The sequence below is a fragment of the Syngnathoides biaculeatus genome, chromosome 16 (assembly GCF_019802595.1).
Source record: "Syngnathoides biaculeatus isolate LvHL_M chromosome 16, ASM1980259v1, whole genome shotgun sequence".
Taxonomy (NCBI): Eukaryota; Metazoa; Chordata; class Actinopteri; order Syngnathiformes; family Syngnathidae; genus Syngnathoides; species Syngnathoides biaculeatus.
In genome coordinates, this window is record NC_084655.1 from 24,483,088 (window position 1) to 24,497,398 (window position 14,311).

General features: G+C 48.4%; 1 protein-coding gene across 9 annotated transcripts in view; it reads left to right on the forward strand.

The window, feature by feature from the left end:
• cep112 (centrosomal protein 112) overlaps positions 1–14,311 on the forward strand; it is a 68,601-nt gene that overhangs the window by 6,114 nt on the left and 48,176 nt on the right. For 5 of the 9 annotated variants that reach the window (XR_009798959.1, XM_061847345.1, XM_061847350.1 and 2 more), the window contains 7 exons: positions 1,237–1,293; positions 4,077–4,124; positions 4,208–4,282; positions 7,593–7,679; positions 9,954–10,053; positions 10,445–10,563; positions 11,167–11,310. Coding sequence is in view for 8 of the 9 variants with exons in the window: in XM_061847345.1 (XP_061703329.1) it covers positions 1,237–1,293; positions 4,077–4,124; positions 4,208–4,282; positions 7,593–7,679; positions 9,954–10,053; positions 10,445–10,563; positions 11,167–11,310 (630 nt within the window). In the remaining variant the exon portion in view is untranslated. Of the gene's footprint in view, positions 1–1,236; positions 1,294–4,076; positions 4,125–4,207; positions 4,283–7,592; positions 7,680–7,837; positions 7,981–9,953; positions 10,054–10,444; positions 10,564–11,166; positions 11,311–14,311 lie in introns of those variants that run through there. The other 4 variants (XM_061847347.1, XM_061847353.1, XM_061847348.1 and 1 more) reach the window with 3 other exon arrangements.

The window sequence follows — 14,311 nt, forward strand, 5'->3', positions numbered from 1 at the left end:
CAGAAATTTTGTGGAACCGCCAAACATCTGGAGCGCCGAATGTGCGAGGGAGGAGCGTGACGGCGCACGGGGTGGCGAGATGGGAGATAACCATGGGGGGGGGGGGGGGGGCAACCCTCCTACTACTACTGGGGTGGGACACTTCGTGTACTCTTCAGTTTTGAAAGCGGCAGAATTTAGGACAGCTAACTCTAAGAATCACAATAAGTATTTTGCGACTTGTGTGCGAGTGATGGGGGAATATTCATGTCTTGGAGTAATTGAAAGTTTATGCACGCGACTTGGTACAAAGACTACTCCGCAGGCGGAGGGGGAAACGTGGAGACTCGAGCACCGAACCTCAGAAATGCGAGGCTGACTTGCTAACCACTAGCGTACTATACTCCCAGAATCATTATGTCAGTAATCTGACAAAATAACAACAATCGAGCAGTTGAATTGAGATTTTACAGACGAAGAACAGAAAAAATACAAAAGCAAAATGAGGAGGAACGAAAGATGAATATACCATACATCTCATCTTTATGATATAATCGTACATCAGTAGATTTTATTATGGCGGTGTGGTGAACAGTTGTGAGGACCGGGGTTCAAATGCCGGCCCCCCCCCTTCCCGTCCATGCGGGGTTTGATTGTTCTCGCCGTGCCTGCGTGGCTTTTCTCCTAAAAACACACCCCAAAAAATGTGTATTCATCGGAAAATCAAAGTTGCCCTTTGGTGTGGATGTGAGTCCCGCGGTTGCTTCTATGTGGCCTGCGATTGGCCGGCGACCAGTTCAGGGTATAGCTGGGATAGGCTCCGATGGAGGGAGAAGCGCAACGGAAGATTTCTGACCTACTTAAATACGTGGAACAGCTCTTAATATGGGTGGTATCGTTCCATTGAACGTGAGCCAAGGAAACTTTCAAGATGAAACAAAACAAAAAAGATGGCAACTAAACCAGCAAGTGAAGATTTTACGCGGCTTATGTACAGGCAAGATGATCCGGTGAAGTATGCTTGGGCCACGTCTGGACAGACATTATGATATTGTGGTAAATGGAGGCAACATACGGGATGACGTCATTGAATACTGAGGGCCAGGCATCAACTGTCAACCTTTTCACCAAAAGCGTTTCCGTGCCACCACGTCAATCGACTTCCTCGGGTCGAGCTGCCGATCAAAGTGCTGCCAGGGAATCTTCACCTGCCTTTGACTGCCCATTTGTGCCCCCCCCCCTCCCCCAACATAACAGCAGATGTCTCGCGATGACAGCGACCTGGAGGCCCGACTCAACACCTGGAACCTGGAGGTGAGTCCACAGGCTGCTCAGCTAGCGCGCAACCTCTGCTCAGTGATGCCAACGTCTCAACTCGGTCGTAAAAACCAAACAACTTGACTGTTGTTTTGTTGTACCATCGATATAAAATGTCAACCAACGCTTGATGATGCTGATGTCGCAATTTACTCTCTCCCGCCACGTAGTGGAGGTGAATTTCATTCTTCTGCCTGTCTTAGCTAGCTTAACAAAAAACGCACCATACCCAAGTTACAATTTTCGCAGCAATTCAATGAAATTGGATCATTTCCCGCATCACGGTCATTTGTTGCAATTAATCGTTATAGATGACAGTCAATAGTGACAAACATCGAGCGCTTTTCAGACACACAGTTTTGGGGCGTGCCGTAAAAGCTTTGTGCAGGTATGGTATGGAACTTGATAAAGTTCTGCAATTATTTATGTGGTTCTCATTCATTTGACTCTGTCGTATCGTATCGTATCCGAGAGGACCTTCTGTGCCGTTCCGGGTGCTGAGCGTGTGGCGGTGTAAACTAAACACCTGAGGGCATATTTGCTTCTCTTGTCCGCTCAGTCTGGAGCGCTTGAGGCCGGAGCTCGGTCGACGCTCCTGTCGCGTGACCCGCGTTCGCGGTCCAGACTTGTCCCCCCCCAAAAGACTTCCGATCTGCTCGTTTCTCTGCCGTACCATCCTTAAACCTGATCTGTCCTTCAGGGGGTTGTAAAGCCGCGTCCACGGTGGAGGTCCTCGCTCCTCGTGTGCTGCTGTGTTGATAACGGTTATTGCCCCCCCCCCCACCCCACACGACTGCCTCCTCAAAATCAGCAGATGTGTCTTGAAACAAACTTTAAGAGAAGTTTTTGCGTCGTCGTTCCCTTCAAAGCGGCCTCTCGGCGCAGAATCGCGGCAGCGACGAGCCTGCACACGCTCTTGGGCGGCTTCGGCTTTTGCTTCAGATGTTTTGAAGCCGCTCAAAGTGGTTTTGTTTTTTTACCTGAGCTGGAATGAAATTGGCTCGTTGCACGAGCTGAACGCTTAAACGTTGCCTGAAACGTTTTTGGTTTTGCTTTGTTGTCGCTTCTTCAACGATGAAACCGTTTACTCAGCTGGCCCAGCGTCCGTTTCACGTGTACGTCGGGTCTCAGTTGGAGAAAAAAAAAACAAAAATCAGATGATGGAATGAAACCCAACAATGGTAGAAAACGAGTTCTGAACTGATTAGGCAGCAAGTCGACTAATCCAAGAGTTCAATGCTTGAAGTCGGCTAATTACAGTAATAACTGTAAGAAGGTGTCTGTCGGTGATTTGTCAGACAGATGTGCAATGTACATACAATGTGCCATATGAATGAGCTGAATAATAGTCGAATAGAATTGTGAACGCTAGCCATTGAGCAAAGGCTATTTTTTTGTTGTCCAGCTTTTGACCGTGCAGTCGGTACCAACATATGCAATTTAAAGATAGTTCTCCAGTTTTCCAGCCCACAGAAATCAGAATAAAACTCATGTTAGTAGTACAGTGAATACTGTACATATCTATGTATAGCTCGCACATCCATAGAGCATGTAGTAAAAAAACCAACAGCAACGCTGCCTGTTGAGCGTTGGTCCCGCCCCCTCGGTCCTCCCTTGTCTGTGGTCGGTCTGGAGCAGCAGCGAGAGTTTATTCTGCACTAAACTAGGAAGCCATCAATCTCGCCGTGTTTGTTTGGCCGGCCTCGTGATGTCTGGCCACGTCTTTTTTTTTTTGTGCGCGCGTTTGCGGCGGAGCCGTCCGTCCGTCCGTCCGTCCGCATCGGGCTTCGGCCGAAAGGCGAGAGGTGTGCCCGCGTAGCACCGCTTTGCCACGGCATTTGGCCTGCTTGCCTACGTTGGGCCGCGCTTGCGAATTTCAAGGATGTTGATTGATTCTTGGCTTTAAGCATTGAAATTGGAGCAGTGGTGATTTTTCTCCGTGCATCCTTGAATTGTGATTCCGGTCCGGCTTGGCGTCGTCATCCAGTACGTCATAAAAACAATCCGATAAAAGCGGTTTTAGAATTATGGGGATGAGGCTCTCATCTATTTCCCGACGTCATCGCGCTCGGAAAGATGTAAGAATTTTACCATCCCAAATCGGTCTATTCCCGTCCCCTTATCTTCCATCCGTTGCGGATTATCTTCCCGTGCCGCTCGACAATGTCAGATGTTGTTTCAGTTGCGTACTTTCCTCCCGTTTCATCCTCGCGTCGCGGAGATAAGCGAGGCAGTCGCCTCCAAAGTGCGTTTCCAAGCGAAAGGCCGCCATCTCGTCGTTCGTCGGCAACCCCTGCGGACACAGTTCACAGGGATTTAAGCGGGTCGTAAACAAATGTCGAATCCAGTCAGGAAAATGGCAACGGCTCCAAGTCAACTGTGCTCCACAATCACTTCAAGTGTGACCTTTTATTGGCTCTCATGTGGTTCAGCGGTTTGCGTTTGCCGTTTCTCCAATCAAAGAATGTCAGCAATTGGCCAGGGACGGATACACGTTGGCGTCCGTCTGCAAGTCAACAGAGCAAAGATGGCTCGCGGATTAGCGGTCGCGAGTGTCGACAAAAGACATGTCGAGAGCGCTCGCATGCACAGTGACACTTTTTCTAAACAGACGAGAGATGATGGAAGAGATTCCTGCCTGCCGCGGGCGTCTGATGTGCCTCCCGCATTGTTGATGACAAAGCGCGAGAGAGTTTGGAGGTTGGAGGCTGGCCTTGCTGTCTGGAGAGGAAGGTGATAACCAGAGGACTAACCTTGGGTCTGCTTTTTTCCTGCTTCAGTCCCAGAACCGGAGGTGCTTGCGAGAAAAAAATAGACCCTTGTCGCCGGTGAGTTGTCCCTCGTGGCCTGCGTTTTGTTTGGTTTTTTTCCTCAATCACCGCAATTCAGGTTAGCACGTTTGTTGTTGTAGATTTTCAAGTCCGGCCTGGTCAGGAACAGCACCTTGACTGACGAAGTGGACTTGCAGCTTCTGGACCGCAAGGAGGTATGCGGGGTTTCATCCGTCCACCCATTTTCCGTCCCGCTTCTCTTCATTCGGGTCACGGGCGCGACGGCGCCTATCCCAGCTGACTGGACGAGAGGCCTGGCGGACCCTGAACTGGTCGCCAGTCAATCGGAGGCCACGTACAGACAAACAAACCGTTGGCACTCACATTGGCGCCGGCAGACGATTTAAAGTCATCGATTGAACCTAGCACGCATGTTTTTGGCATGTGCGAGGAAACCGGAGAACATGCAAACTCCACAGGGGCCAGGCCGGATTCGAACCTGCAACCTGACAACTGTGAGGCAACGTAAGATGAGGTCCAAAGACACAGAATTCCCAGCGGCATTACACCCCGGACTGGTCGCCCGCCAAAGCAGCAGTCAAGAATGTCTTGGTGGGATTTCACCAAAATTTCGAGTTTCACAGGCTCCAGTCGTGAGCGCACCAGCGTTTATTTCCTCAGGTTCATGCAATAGCACGGCAATCTCACCTTTGCTGCACTTCCCATAAATGGAGACGAATGCTCAATGTTGGACGTGGCGTCCGTGCAAAATCACAATGACGTGACTTGGCCTTAATCCTCCTGGTTTAGCGTCAAACGTATACGCCATTAAGCTTACTCCGACTTAACGCGCGTCTCGGCTTTCGTCGTCATCCGTCCGATCGCGTCGCCGCCGTAAAGGCGACTCTTCTCTTGCTTCGGAACAATGAGTGGCAGCCGAGAAATCTGCCCGCGGAGCCGCCTTTGCTTGGACTCATGTGGCGCGTCACCGCCGCTTGAGGAGTTTTGGCCGAACGTCTTCAAGATCTGGAACGTCCGTTAAACGGTGACCGATGGCCGACTGCTGATAATCTACCGATTAAAGCACCCCATCATCTGTGGGACCCGGACAAGATGGCCTCTTGCCACCTGAACACGGGGATTTGTTGGCATCTGACGCCACACGGTAATGCTCACAAGTCCCCGACTGGGGAGCAGAAGACCGTCGTGGTCCCTAGTGGACGGCGCTTCAGTGATTTCAATGTTTTTTGTTTTTTTAAACGGGAAAAATAAGCAAGCTGAGTCAGACTTGATAAAATGGCCATTACTCCTCCATCCATCCATCCGTTTTCTTAGCCGCTTATCCCCACAAGGGTCACGGGAGTGCTGGAGCCGATCCCGACCGTCATCGGGCAGGAGGCGGGGCACGCCCTGAACCGAACGTGGACACGGACAACGGTTTTCCTTGACCGTCCCCGTCCGTCATTATTGATGTTGAACCGTTTTAATCTTAAAACTAAAATATTGAAATTGAAGTGCTGCTAATAGTAATCAGCTCAGATTAGTTTGTCATTCTTTGAGGGAATGTCATCTAAGACGAACGAGCAGTCAACGCAAAAACGTCGCCAAGAAACGTCAGCGTTTGGCCCGAGTGGGCAGAATGAGAAATGTCCGCCTGGACGGCAGAACGCCGCGGCCGGACTACCCTTCGGCGTACGTGAGAACGTTTGCGCATCTCAGACGAGACCAAAGCAACCTTGCTCTTGAAGCCGCGACACTTTGCAGACGGTTTTCAAGCCCCCCCCCCCCTTGACCCAGCGCCCGTTCGGAGGGCAACTGTTTCTCCGTCTTCGCCTCGCCCGCTTTCAAGAGCGACGCGTGAAAAAAGATGGCATCTTGCATCTCGCGCGCTGCGACTGTCAAGGAGAGAGAGAGAGCGAGGTGCGAAAAAAGCGCCACCACCCAGACGCGCCGATTGAAGACGTCTCTCAAGCCTTAGGTGTACCACATTCCTCCTCCTCCCTCCTTAGAAACAAGTTTGCCACGCTTCTCATCTAGTTTGACAAACTTTGTCAAAAGCGCATTTGAAGAGAGGCTGCGAAAGTGACACCTCCTCATCTGCCTTTTTTTTGGTCTTCCGCATCCCATCCAGAATCAGGTCTTGGCTTTCTCTGCTGCTTTTCCGCTCGCCGCCATCTTGCTTTCTTCCCCTCGTTCTCGCGTGTCCTTTACGGTTCGTTCTTTTTATTTTTCTTTTCTTCCCCCTTTTGTACACTGACAGCTCTCTTGTGGCGTCCTTCTGCCGCTCGCGCCAACAAACGGCGCCTAAATCGAACGTCCTCTAGGGTCCGCTTTTCAGAACAGGAGTGTAGTGTCCGCGCATTCGTGATGAATCCCGACTGCACGTCTCACACCTTTTTTTATTTTTATACTCTTGATAGCGTTATGGAGCCCCGAGGGAACTCACATCACGATCATGGCTGTTAATTACAGTGGAACGTCAGTTTTCGCATGCTATACTTATGATATGATTTTGTTTTTTTCCAGTCCAAATTTTGTCCCGGTTATTGTCATGCGTCGCCACATGAAAGCGACTGGCCCCTTCCCTTCTATTAAAGCTTTCCTATGTCTTTGCGAGGAGTAACGCATTGTGTCAGCTTCCGTCTTAAAAAAGAGGAGAGGAAATATGTCACGTTTCGAGCAGGATGTTTGAAAAGTAATTGTATATTAACAGTAATCGGCCAGATAAAATTACAGTAAAAGCAGTTGGCCCTCGTGAATACTGGGTGAAATAATGTGGACATTGGGAAAGAGCCGAGCAAAATTTGTTGACATTTACTTGGAAAAGAATCACCCAGAACCACAGTTGGAAAAAAAAAAATATATATATATATCGCAATCTTCTTTCCCTTTCGGCTTGTCCCGTTAGCGGTCTCCACAGCGTGTCGTCTTACATGAACGTATATTTGCGAGGAGCATTAATGACAACATTCTTGGCTTTACAGAGTTTTCACTTTCTGTCATTCACTTTTATTCCACGTGATTGCAAATATGAAATGGGCCGTATTTATATTTGACGCAAAGGTTCTCGCCATTTCCTGCATCACATTTTGACCCTTAAGTAGCCAAAAAGGCAGCTGACTTCGTTTTGTTATGCAAAATAGCACGACCTGCTCAACGTGAATTTTGAAAAAGAAACATTATTGTTCATTGCTCCCAGATTTGCATTTTATTCCGATTGTAAATGAAGAATTTATGATCAAGATTTGCGCACCTGAACACATATGAGTCTTGTCCAACTTCACGCCAGACAGACTATGTGTGGTTTTCTTTTTAATCTTTTTTCTAAATTGCATATTAATATGTTCCATTTCGTCATTGGTAGCGAGAATGAGCAAAGATGTAAGTTTGTCATCGAGTGTGATGCTTTTGATATGAAGTTGTTTGGGTGAAAACGGCTTGACAACTATTATTTCACCTGCAACTTCCTAGCCAAGTGAGAAAATGAATGAAATTTGGCTTTTCGTGCGCATTCCTTGTTTGCAGGCAGACATGAGGCTGAAAGTTTTAGAGTCCAAGCATCAGGAGGAGAAACTCAAACTGCAGCAGAAACACGAGGCCGATGTTGACCACGTAAGAAGCCCATTTGACAGATGACCCGCGTTGCGCGCTCTCACTTGCTTTTGTTAAAATAGCCAATCCCAACGAAGCTGCGTCATGTTGTCTCTGCATACTTCCTAGTACGGGACTCACTTGTGTGGTACTTTTCAATGGTTCATGCTCATTTTAGATTTGAATGAGGATGCGATGGCCCGAATGGCGAGCGGTTTTCCGTTTTGCCGAGTCCGTGAGCATCCGGAAGAGTGCATTGTCCCGTGCCGAGCGTAGCGAACCCGACACGTCGCACCGTGTCGCTGCAAAGAAGAAAAAAAAGGTCCGTCTTTTTCATTCATTTGGAAGCGGTTGGGCTCATTATTTGACCCCATTTTTGGGTCAGCGTCCAACTCCTCGCAGTGGATTTCTTTGCCGCAGGACGGAACTGAATGACGCTTGAACCCGTGCGTCCGCTTTCTAAGGCGTCATCTTTTCCACCGGTCGCCAAGTGGACCGTTGCAACTCGAGCGTTCCCGACGCCCGCGATGGCCTCTTATCTCCGCTCGCTGGCTAGTGAAAAGGAAAGGAAAGGACCGGCTCCTTTCCTCTCCCCGCAAACAATAAGCTGCAGAAGGAGCACCCGGTACCCGTCACGTCCACGCCGCCACTTTGCTTTCCCTCTGCGACAGAAGCTTTTAATAAAACAGCAAAGAGAGCGCAAAATCTCCCGGTCGCTTTGCGCTCGACGAGACGGAATGACAGCTAGCGTCCCCCTCCCGCTCTTTAATTAAGCACAGATGGCGAGTTCCGTCGAATTTCATTTCCTCGGAGTCCGACTTTGTCTTCCATCTAACGGCTTCAAAGAGAAGCCGTTTATGGCCTCGTGGAAGCTTTCATTTGAAGAACGTAAAGGCCGACGAAAGGCCGGGCGGACGGACTTTGGCCTCCTCCCGTATTATCAAAGACGCTCAAAACGAATTGGACTTGACTTTTTCTCAGCAACGTCGTCGGAGGGGGGGGTCGAGCATCGCTGACAAACGTCTGGCGTCTCCAAGAAGGACTGCAGAATGCGCTCATTCCCATCCGTGCGTTCTCGTCGTTCTTATTTTGATCGGGTTGTCGCCAACACTGCAAATGACTTTTTCTGGCTAGCTAAGACAGACGAGACCACAGAACGACGTATGAAAAGGGGGGGCGGGGGGGGGGGGGGAACGAGGGCAAAATTGCCTGCCTAAAAGCCGCCATTTCCCAGGGTCCCGCGCCCTCCTGAAAAATACATTTTTCACTGGCTGGGTGAAAAATGGAGTATTCCTAAATGCGTCGTGAACCTTGCTCCAGCCACTCCCTCTTCCTTTCATCACTCATGTCCATTTTACAGCAAAAAAAAAAAAAAAAAAAAGGGGGGGGGGGGGGTGAATGATGGCGCAAAAAAAACAACAACAGTGCGCTCTTGGCTTTGGAAAAACAATTTGAGCCACAAAAACATCTGGTGGTCTCGTCTAATTATGTGTTAATGATTAAATGGGAAATCCTTTTTCAAGAGAATTTGTCCCATTATACGCTATTTAGACACAATGCTTTGGAAACAAAAAAGCTTTTGATATTCTGCTGCGGCCCCCCCCCCCCCACCTCGCATCCGACTAATTGCACGCAGATGGCGGCGGCGTCGCCGCTCATGTTCAATGCAGGCAAGTTAGCGCGTGGCACCTCAGCACAGGTGCTGCATTCGGAGGGCATTTTTTCTGAATTTTGTGGCGTTTCCCATCACGCGGACAAGAATAAGGCCCGAGACCCGCCGGAATCCTAACGCTTAATTCTGGGAAGCCCGTTTGTGCGCCGGCACGGCCGTTACCCCGCCGCGAAACGAGCTCCGCGCAGGCAGGTTTGGTCGACTTTGGTGCACCACTGTGCCGAACGAACAAATCTTTTCTGTCTTGAAAGCGCTTTTCCAAAAGAAATGTCTTAAAAATGCCACCTTTTCATCGCAACATACGTACCGATAATTGGCCGTATTTGAGCGTTTCGCCCTCATTCCGAACAAAATCAGCAGAGACGTAATCTCGTCCTGCTGTGAAAGATTATCCAGAGCCGTCATAAAACTTTTTTTTTTTTTTTAAACATTTCTCGCCACTCTGCTTGGAAAACCGATGGGCCTCTTCAATCATCTTCGAACGTAACCACGGACGAGCGGAACCTCTGCAAATTCGGGAACAATTTTGCCCATTTTTTTCTTTTCTTTGTCGCGTCACCTGTGGGGTGTGTCACATTTTCAAAAAAATCTTTGTCCCACATTCAAAATGTCCCCCTACTCAGATTCTGCAGCGACGCAATGCGGAGATGAGCGAGTTGAAGAGTCGATATCGGGCCCAGCTGAAGGAAGCCGAGGAGGTGATCCGCAAACTGGAGCGGAAAGGTGAGGAGGGCGTCACAGGATTGACTGCGAGGATGTTTACGTGAATGTCACGGAACACCCCCCAATCCAACCCCCCACACCTCACCCCGTCAGATCGAATTCCTCGGCGCTCAGTTTTGACGTTTTCCACCCGAGCCAAAATGGAAATCATTCTCTGGGAGTGTTCAATTTTCTCCCTCTGATGGAACGCATAGAAAAGCACGTTTGACGGTAGCAATTATTGCCATTGATTCACGATTGCATGGTGTAGCGGGACGCAGCACGTCTTGTTTGCGCGCGTCGGTGAGCTCCGAACCCCGAGGCGCATCCTGAATGCTCCTCATGCTTTTTTTTCTTTTCTTGTCTTTTTTTTTTTTTTTTTTTTTTTTTCCCTGCGTTGGTTCGCCCGCAGTTGAAAGTGTGCTGAAGGAATCCCAGGTCACCCGCGAGAGCAAAGACAAGCACATCGCCGAGCTGAAGAAGATGACGGATCAGAGCGCCGACTGCTTGAAAAACGAGTGGGAGAAGAAGGTAAAGTTGAGGCGCTTCCACGTTCTGCTGTGGCCGTCAGCCCAAGGCGGCGACTGGGGGGAAAAAAGCAAAAGTCTACAATTGCATAAGACTCATCATGAACTGGACTTATATCTACTTTTATGGCTATAAAATTAGCGTCACTTGCTCACACTCACCTGATTTCAGCTGATTGAGCTTTTCCATTAAAAAAAAAAAAAAAAAAAGTATTAGTTGAACGTTACTGTGTGAAAATGTGTCGCCGTGGAGAATTCAAGACATCATCCCACAAAATCTCAACTTTTAATGGCATTCTGCGACAATCGGTCACATCACTTCCAGGAAGCGAGCTCGCTGTAACACAAGTGGACCTCTGATGATCTCTAAATTTTGTCTTTCAATATTTCACGACTTCCTTCCTGCACAATTTGGGGTTCTGTGGCCAAAAGGTGAACGGCCGTTGTCTGATCCGTAACTCGACCGATACATTTTCCACTTCTGTCGCAACCTGCCGAAGACACGTTGAGATGAGGTTTTTGTCACTAATGAGTGCAATTTCGTCCAATAAATGGAATATTGGAATGTTTCCATGTGTCATCGACGCGATTTTGCTTCCACCGCCAGCTGCAGGCAGCAGTGGCCGAGGTGGAGAAGGACAAGTTTGACTTGCAGGAGAAGCACACGGCCGACATCCAAGAACTGCTGGACAACACCAAGATGAGGCTGGCCGAGATGGAGGCCGAGTATGTCGCTCGCTCGCAATCCACCGTGAGTACACCCGTGTGTGCGTGCGTGCGTGTGTGTGTGTTTCGATTCCGACACCTTCCAAACCCGACCAAGCGTAAAATTTGTCACGTTGGGCTTCTTGTCTAAACTGCTTCCGAGCTCATAGCGGCCACTTCGTTGCGCAGGTGAGAAGTAAGAAGCATCTGGCCATCCCGAGGAGCTTCCAATATTAAGATGTTTCGTTGCAAAATAATGAAGCAGGCAGTGACACGAACCCCATCCGTTAAATGAATTCATTTGATTCAGGCCCGAGATGAAAAGGCCCGAAGTAACGCACTCAAATTCTTAAAGACCCTGCGAAGTGAACGCAGAGATGCGTGATATGTTTTTTGGCGATAGTTGCTGAAAATGTGTAAAGAATGAGAACTTTGAAGAGCTGAAAGGTGGGATTTGAAGCTGTTTGGTTTGGGGGGGTTTAAAGCAGTGCCTTCTGATGCACTTTGGACTCTCTTTCCCGTAATACGTAAGAACTTAAACGCCTCGGCACGTTTAGCTAGCGAGCCTTGCCTAAATCTTTTGTTCAGAGCGCCATGGCCCGCCTTTTAAAGCTTCACGCTGTCAAAGTCAGAGATATTCGAGTGTGGAATGTGAAAATGGCGACCCCAAGTAGACAAAAAAAAATTAATAAATCAAAATACGTTTTTATCCAAATTAATCAATGGTGTAATAGATTTTAAACCCCCGTCAAGCCCCATTTAAACAAAAAAAAAAAAATCAAAAGTGACCTACTATCGGCAAATGTTTTGCGCACGCATCCACACGGCGGACGAAAGATCGAAAAGACGACGTTGCTTGACGTGGTCGCTCCTCGACTTGTCCCATCTTCAAAGGCTGACTTGACTGACTTTTGACTCTCAAGAGGGCAGAAGGAGTCCGAACGCGGCTTATGGAGCCTGCAGTTCGCACCTAGTAATAATTTGCGTTGGGAACACCTCATTATGGGATGTAATTTGGCTCCCGCTGAGAGTGCGCAGGTGTAGCGGCCGAGTTTGGGCAGGTGCTTCTTCTCATCTGCTGCCAAAGTGCCAGCGCCGACGTGGCAACGCAACACAGACCTCTTTCTTCTTTCTTTCTTTCCGAGCACACTGCTGACCCCCCCCCCCCCCGCCCCATCTTTGCGCCCCCGCTGTCATCGTCGGCCTCTGTCATCGCCCACATCTGCGAGTACGCCTCGTTTTTAATCAGAGTCCCGTCATCGGCTTTTATCAGTCTGCCGCGCTCAAAGTATACGCTGCATATGCACAGAAGCCATATTTCTTTTCAACGCCCCCCCCCCCCCAAAAAAAAAATGGTCCGCTATCATATGTCTGCCCGCACACGACTTTCAATGGTTTTGAGTTTTAAACTGAGGGCTTGACATCCAATTGCACCGCCCGAGCCTAGCGAAGAATTTCCACAGCAAGTCCGATGCTCGCTTCCAATTGAATATCTGCTGGATGTCGCCCGTTTATATTTGGCTGTCTTGTTTATGTGCATTCCAAGGAACTTTTCGTGTTTGGCATTCACAAAGGACAGTGCGTTGTGAAGATTCCACATTGAAGCAAAGAATAATACATTCAGCAGTATGACTTGCGTAATTTCCGGCCTACAGAGCACACCTGATTATAAGCCTCACCATTTGCTACAGACTTAAGCCGCTAGTGCCCACATTGAGATATTTACAAAGAAAGATGTCTTAGCTTAGCTTAACATAGCAACAACACGGTAGCACTAACGGAAAAATCATACCTAAATCACTGAGACGCGGCAGCAGCACGCTAGCGCGGCACTAAAGCTAGTGCAGTGCTAACGCAAGCATGGTGGTGACAGGCCCGGTTAAAAAAAAAAAAAAAAAAACATACCGGTAAAAATCACTGAGACATGACAGCAACACGCTAGCGCCAGGCTAAAAGAGCTGGTTAAAAAAAAACACGCACCGGTAAAAGTCACTTCCTCGGCACATATATTCCACCGGTCTCTTACTTTTTCCGCTCAAGTGCCCCCTTGCGGCAGTTAGAAAAAAAATGCACAAATTAGCCGCATCACCGCACAAACCGCAAGGTTGAAAGCGTGTGAAAAAAGTCGCGGAAATTACGGAAGTCAATTAAACACGTTCAGATTTTGCCATTTGACACCCCCCCCCCTCCCCAGAAAACAAAGAAACTAGCAGTTGTCACTTGAAATGTAAATCCAGACAATGATGAATGCAATTATAATGAGGTATTATTCTTATTTGATTTTTGGTAAACGTGTGCCCTAAGCGGCATGTTGGACAAGTGTGAAATATTGCAATATTCACCCTCATTGCGATGCACCTGTAAGACTGCGTTTTTACTTCTCAATTGAGGGAAAGAAGAAAAAAAAAAAAAACCCCAAACCTGTTCCTGCCAGAAAAAAATGTGACTTACTAAAGAAAATGAAAGATTCATGAAACACGCGTTGCCTGTGCAAGCCTTTCAAATATGCAGTCTGCATCCAAGCTAACATCCATTTGCATAATGTTGTTGTTGTTCTCCTTAAAGTTGGCCGTGCGACTGCTACGCTGTAAAGGACGCCCCCCCCCCCCCCAAAAAAAAAGGGTGTTTATTTTTTATTTTTTATTTTTTTTTTTTTTCAGTTCAACCAAGGCTGCTGTTTGAAATGACGGTAAAAGTGTAGCTTGAAGTCACAGCTCCGAAGCTCAAAGCCGCCGCACTTCGCAAACTGCTGTAGTTGAGGATTTTGTTTTCCTTCCGTTTATAGTGGGGGGGGGAGGGGGGGGAGTGAAAAATGTGGGAAGAAAAAGAAAAGAAGTCTTCTAAGACAGTTTCGCACGATAAGATCTTTCCCATGCTGCCGCAGTGCCGGTTTGACCTTTGGCACAGTTTGTGTAGTGAAGATGTTTTTTTTTTTTTTCTCTCATATCTTGGAAGAAAATCAGTGCGAGAGGGAGTTGAAGTTGAAGTCGACCTCGCCGCAAGTTCAGACCGGCTCCTAAACAGCAAACATGCTCCGGCTCCGACTT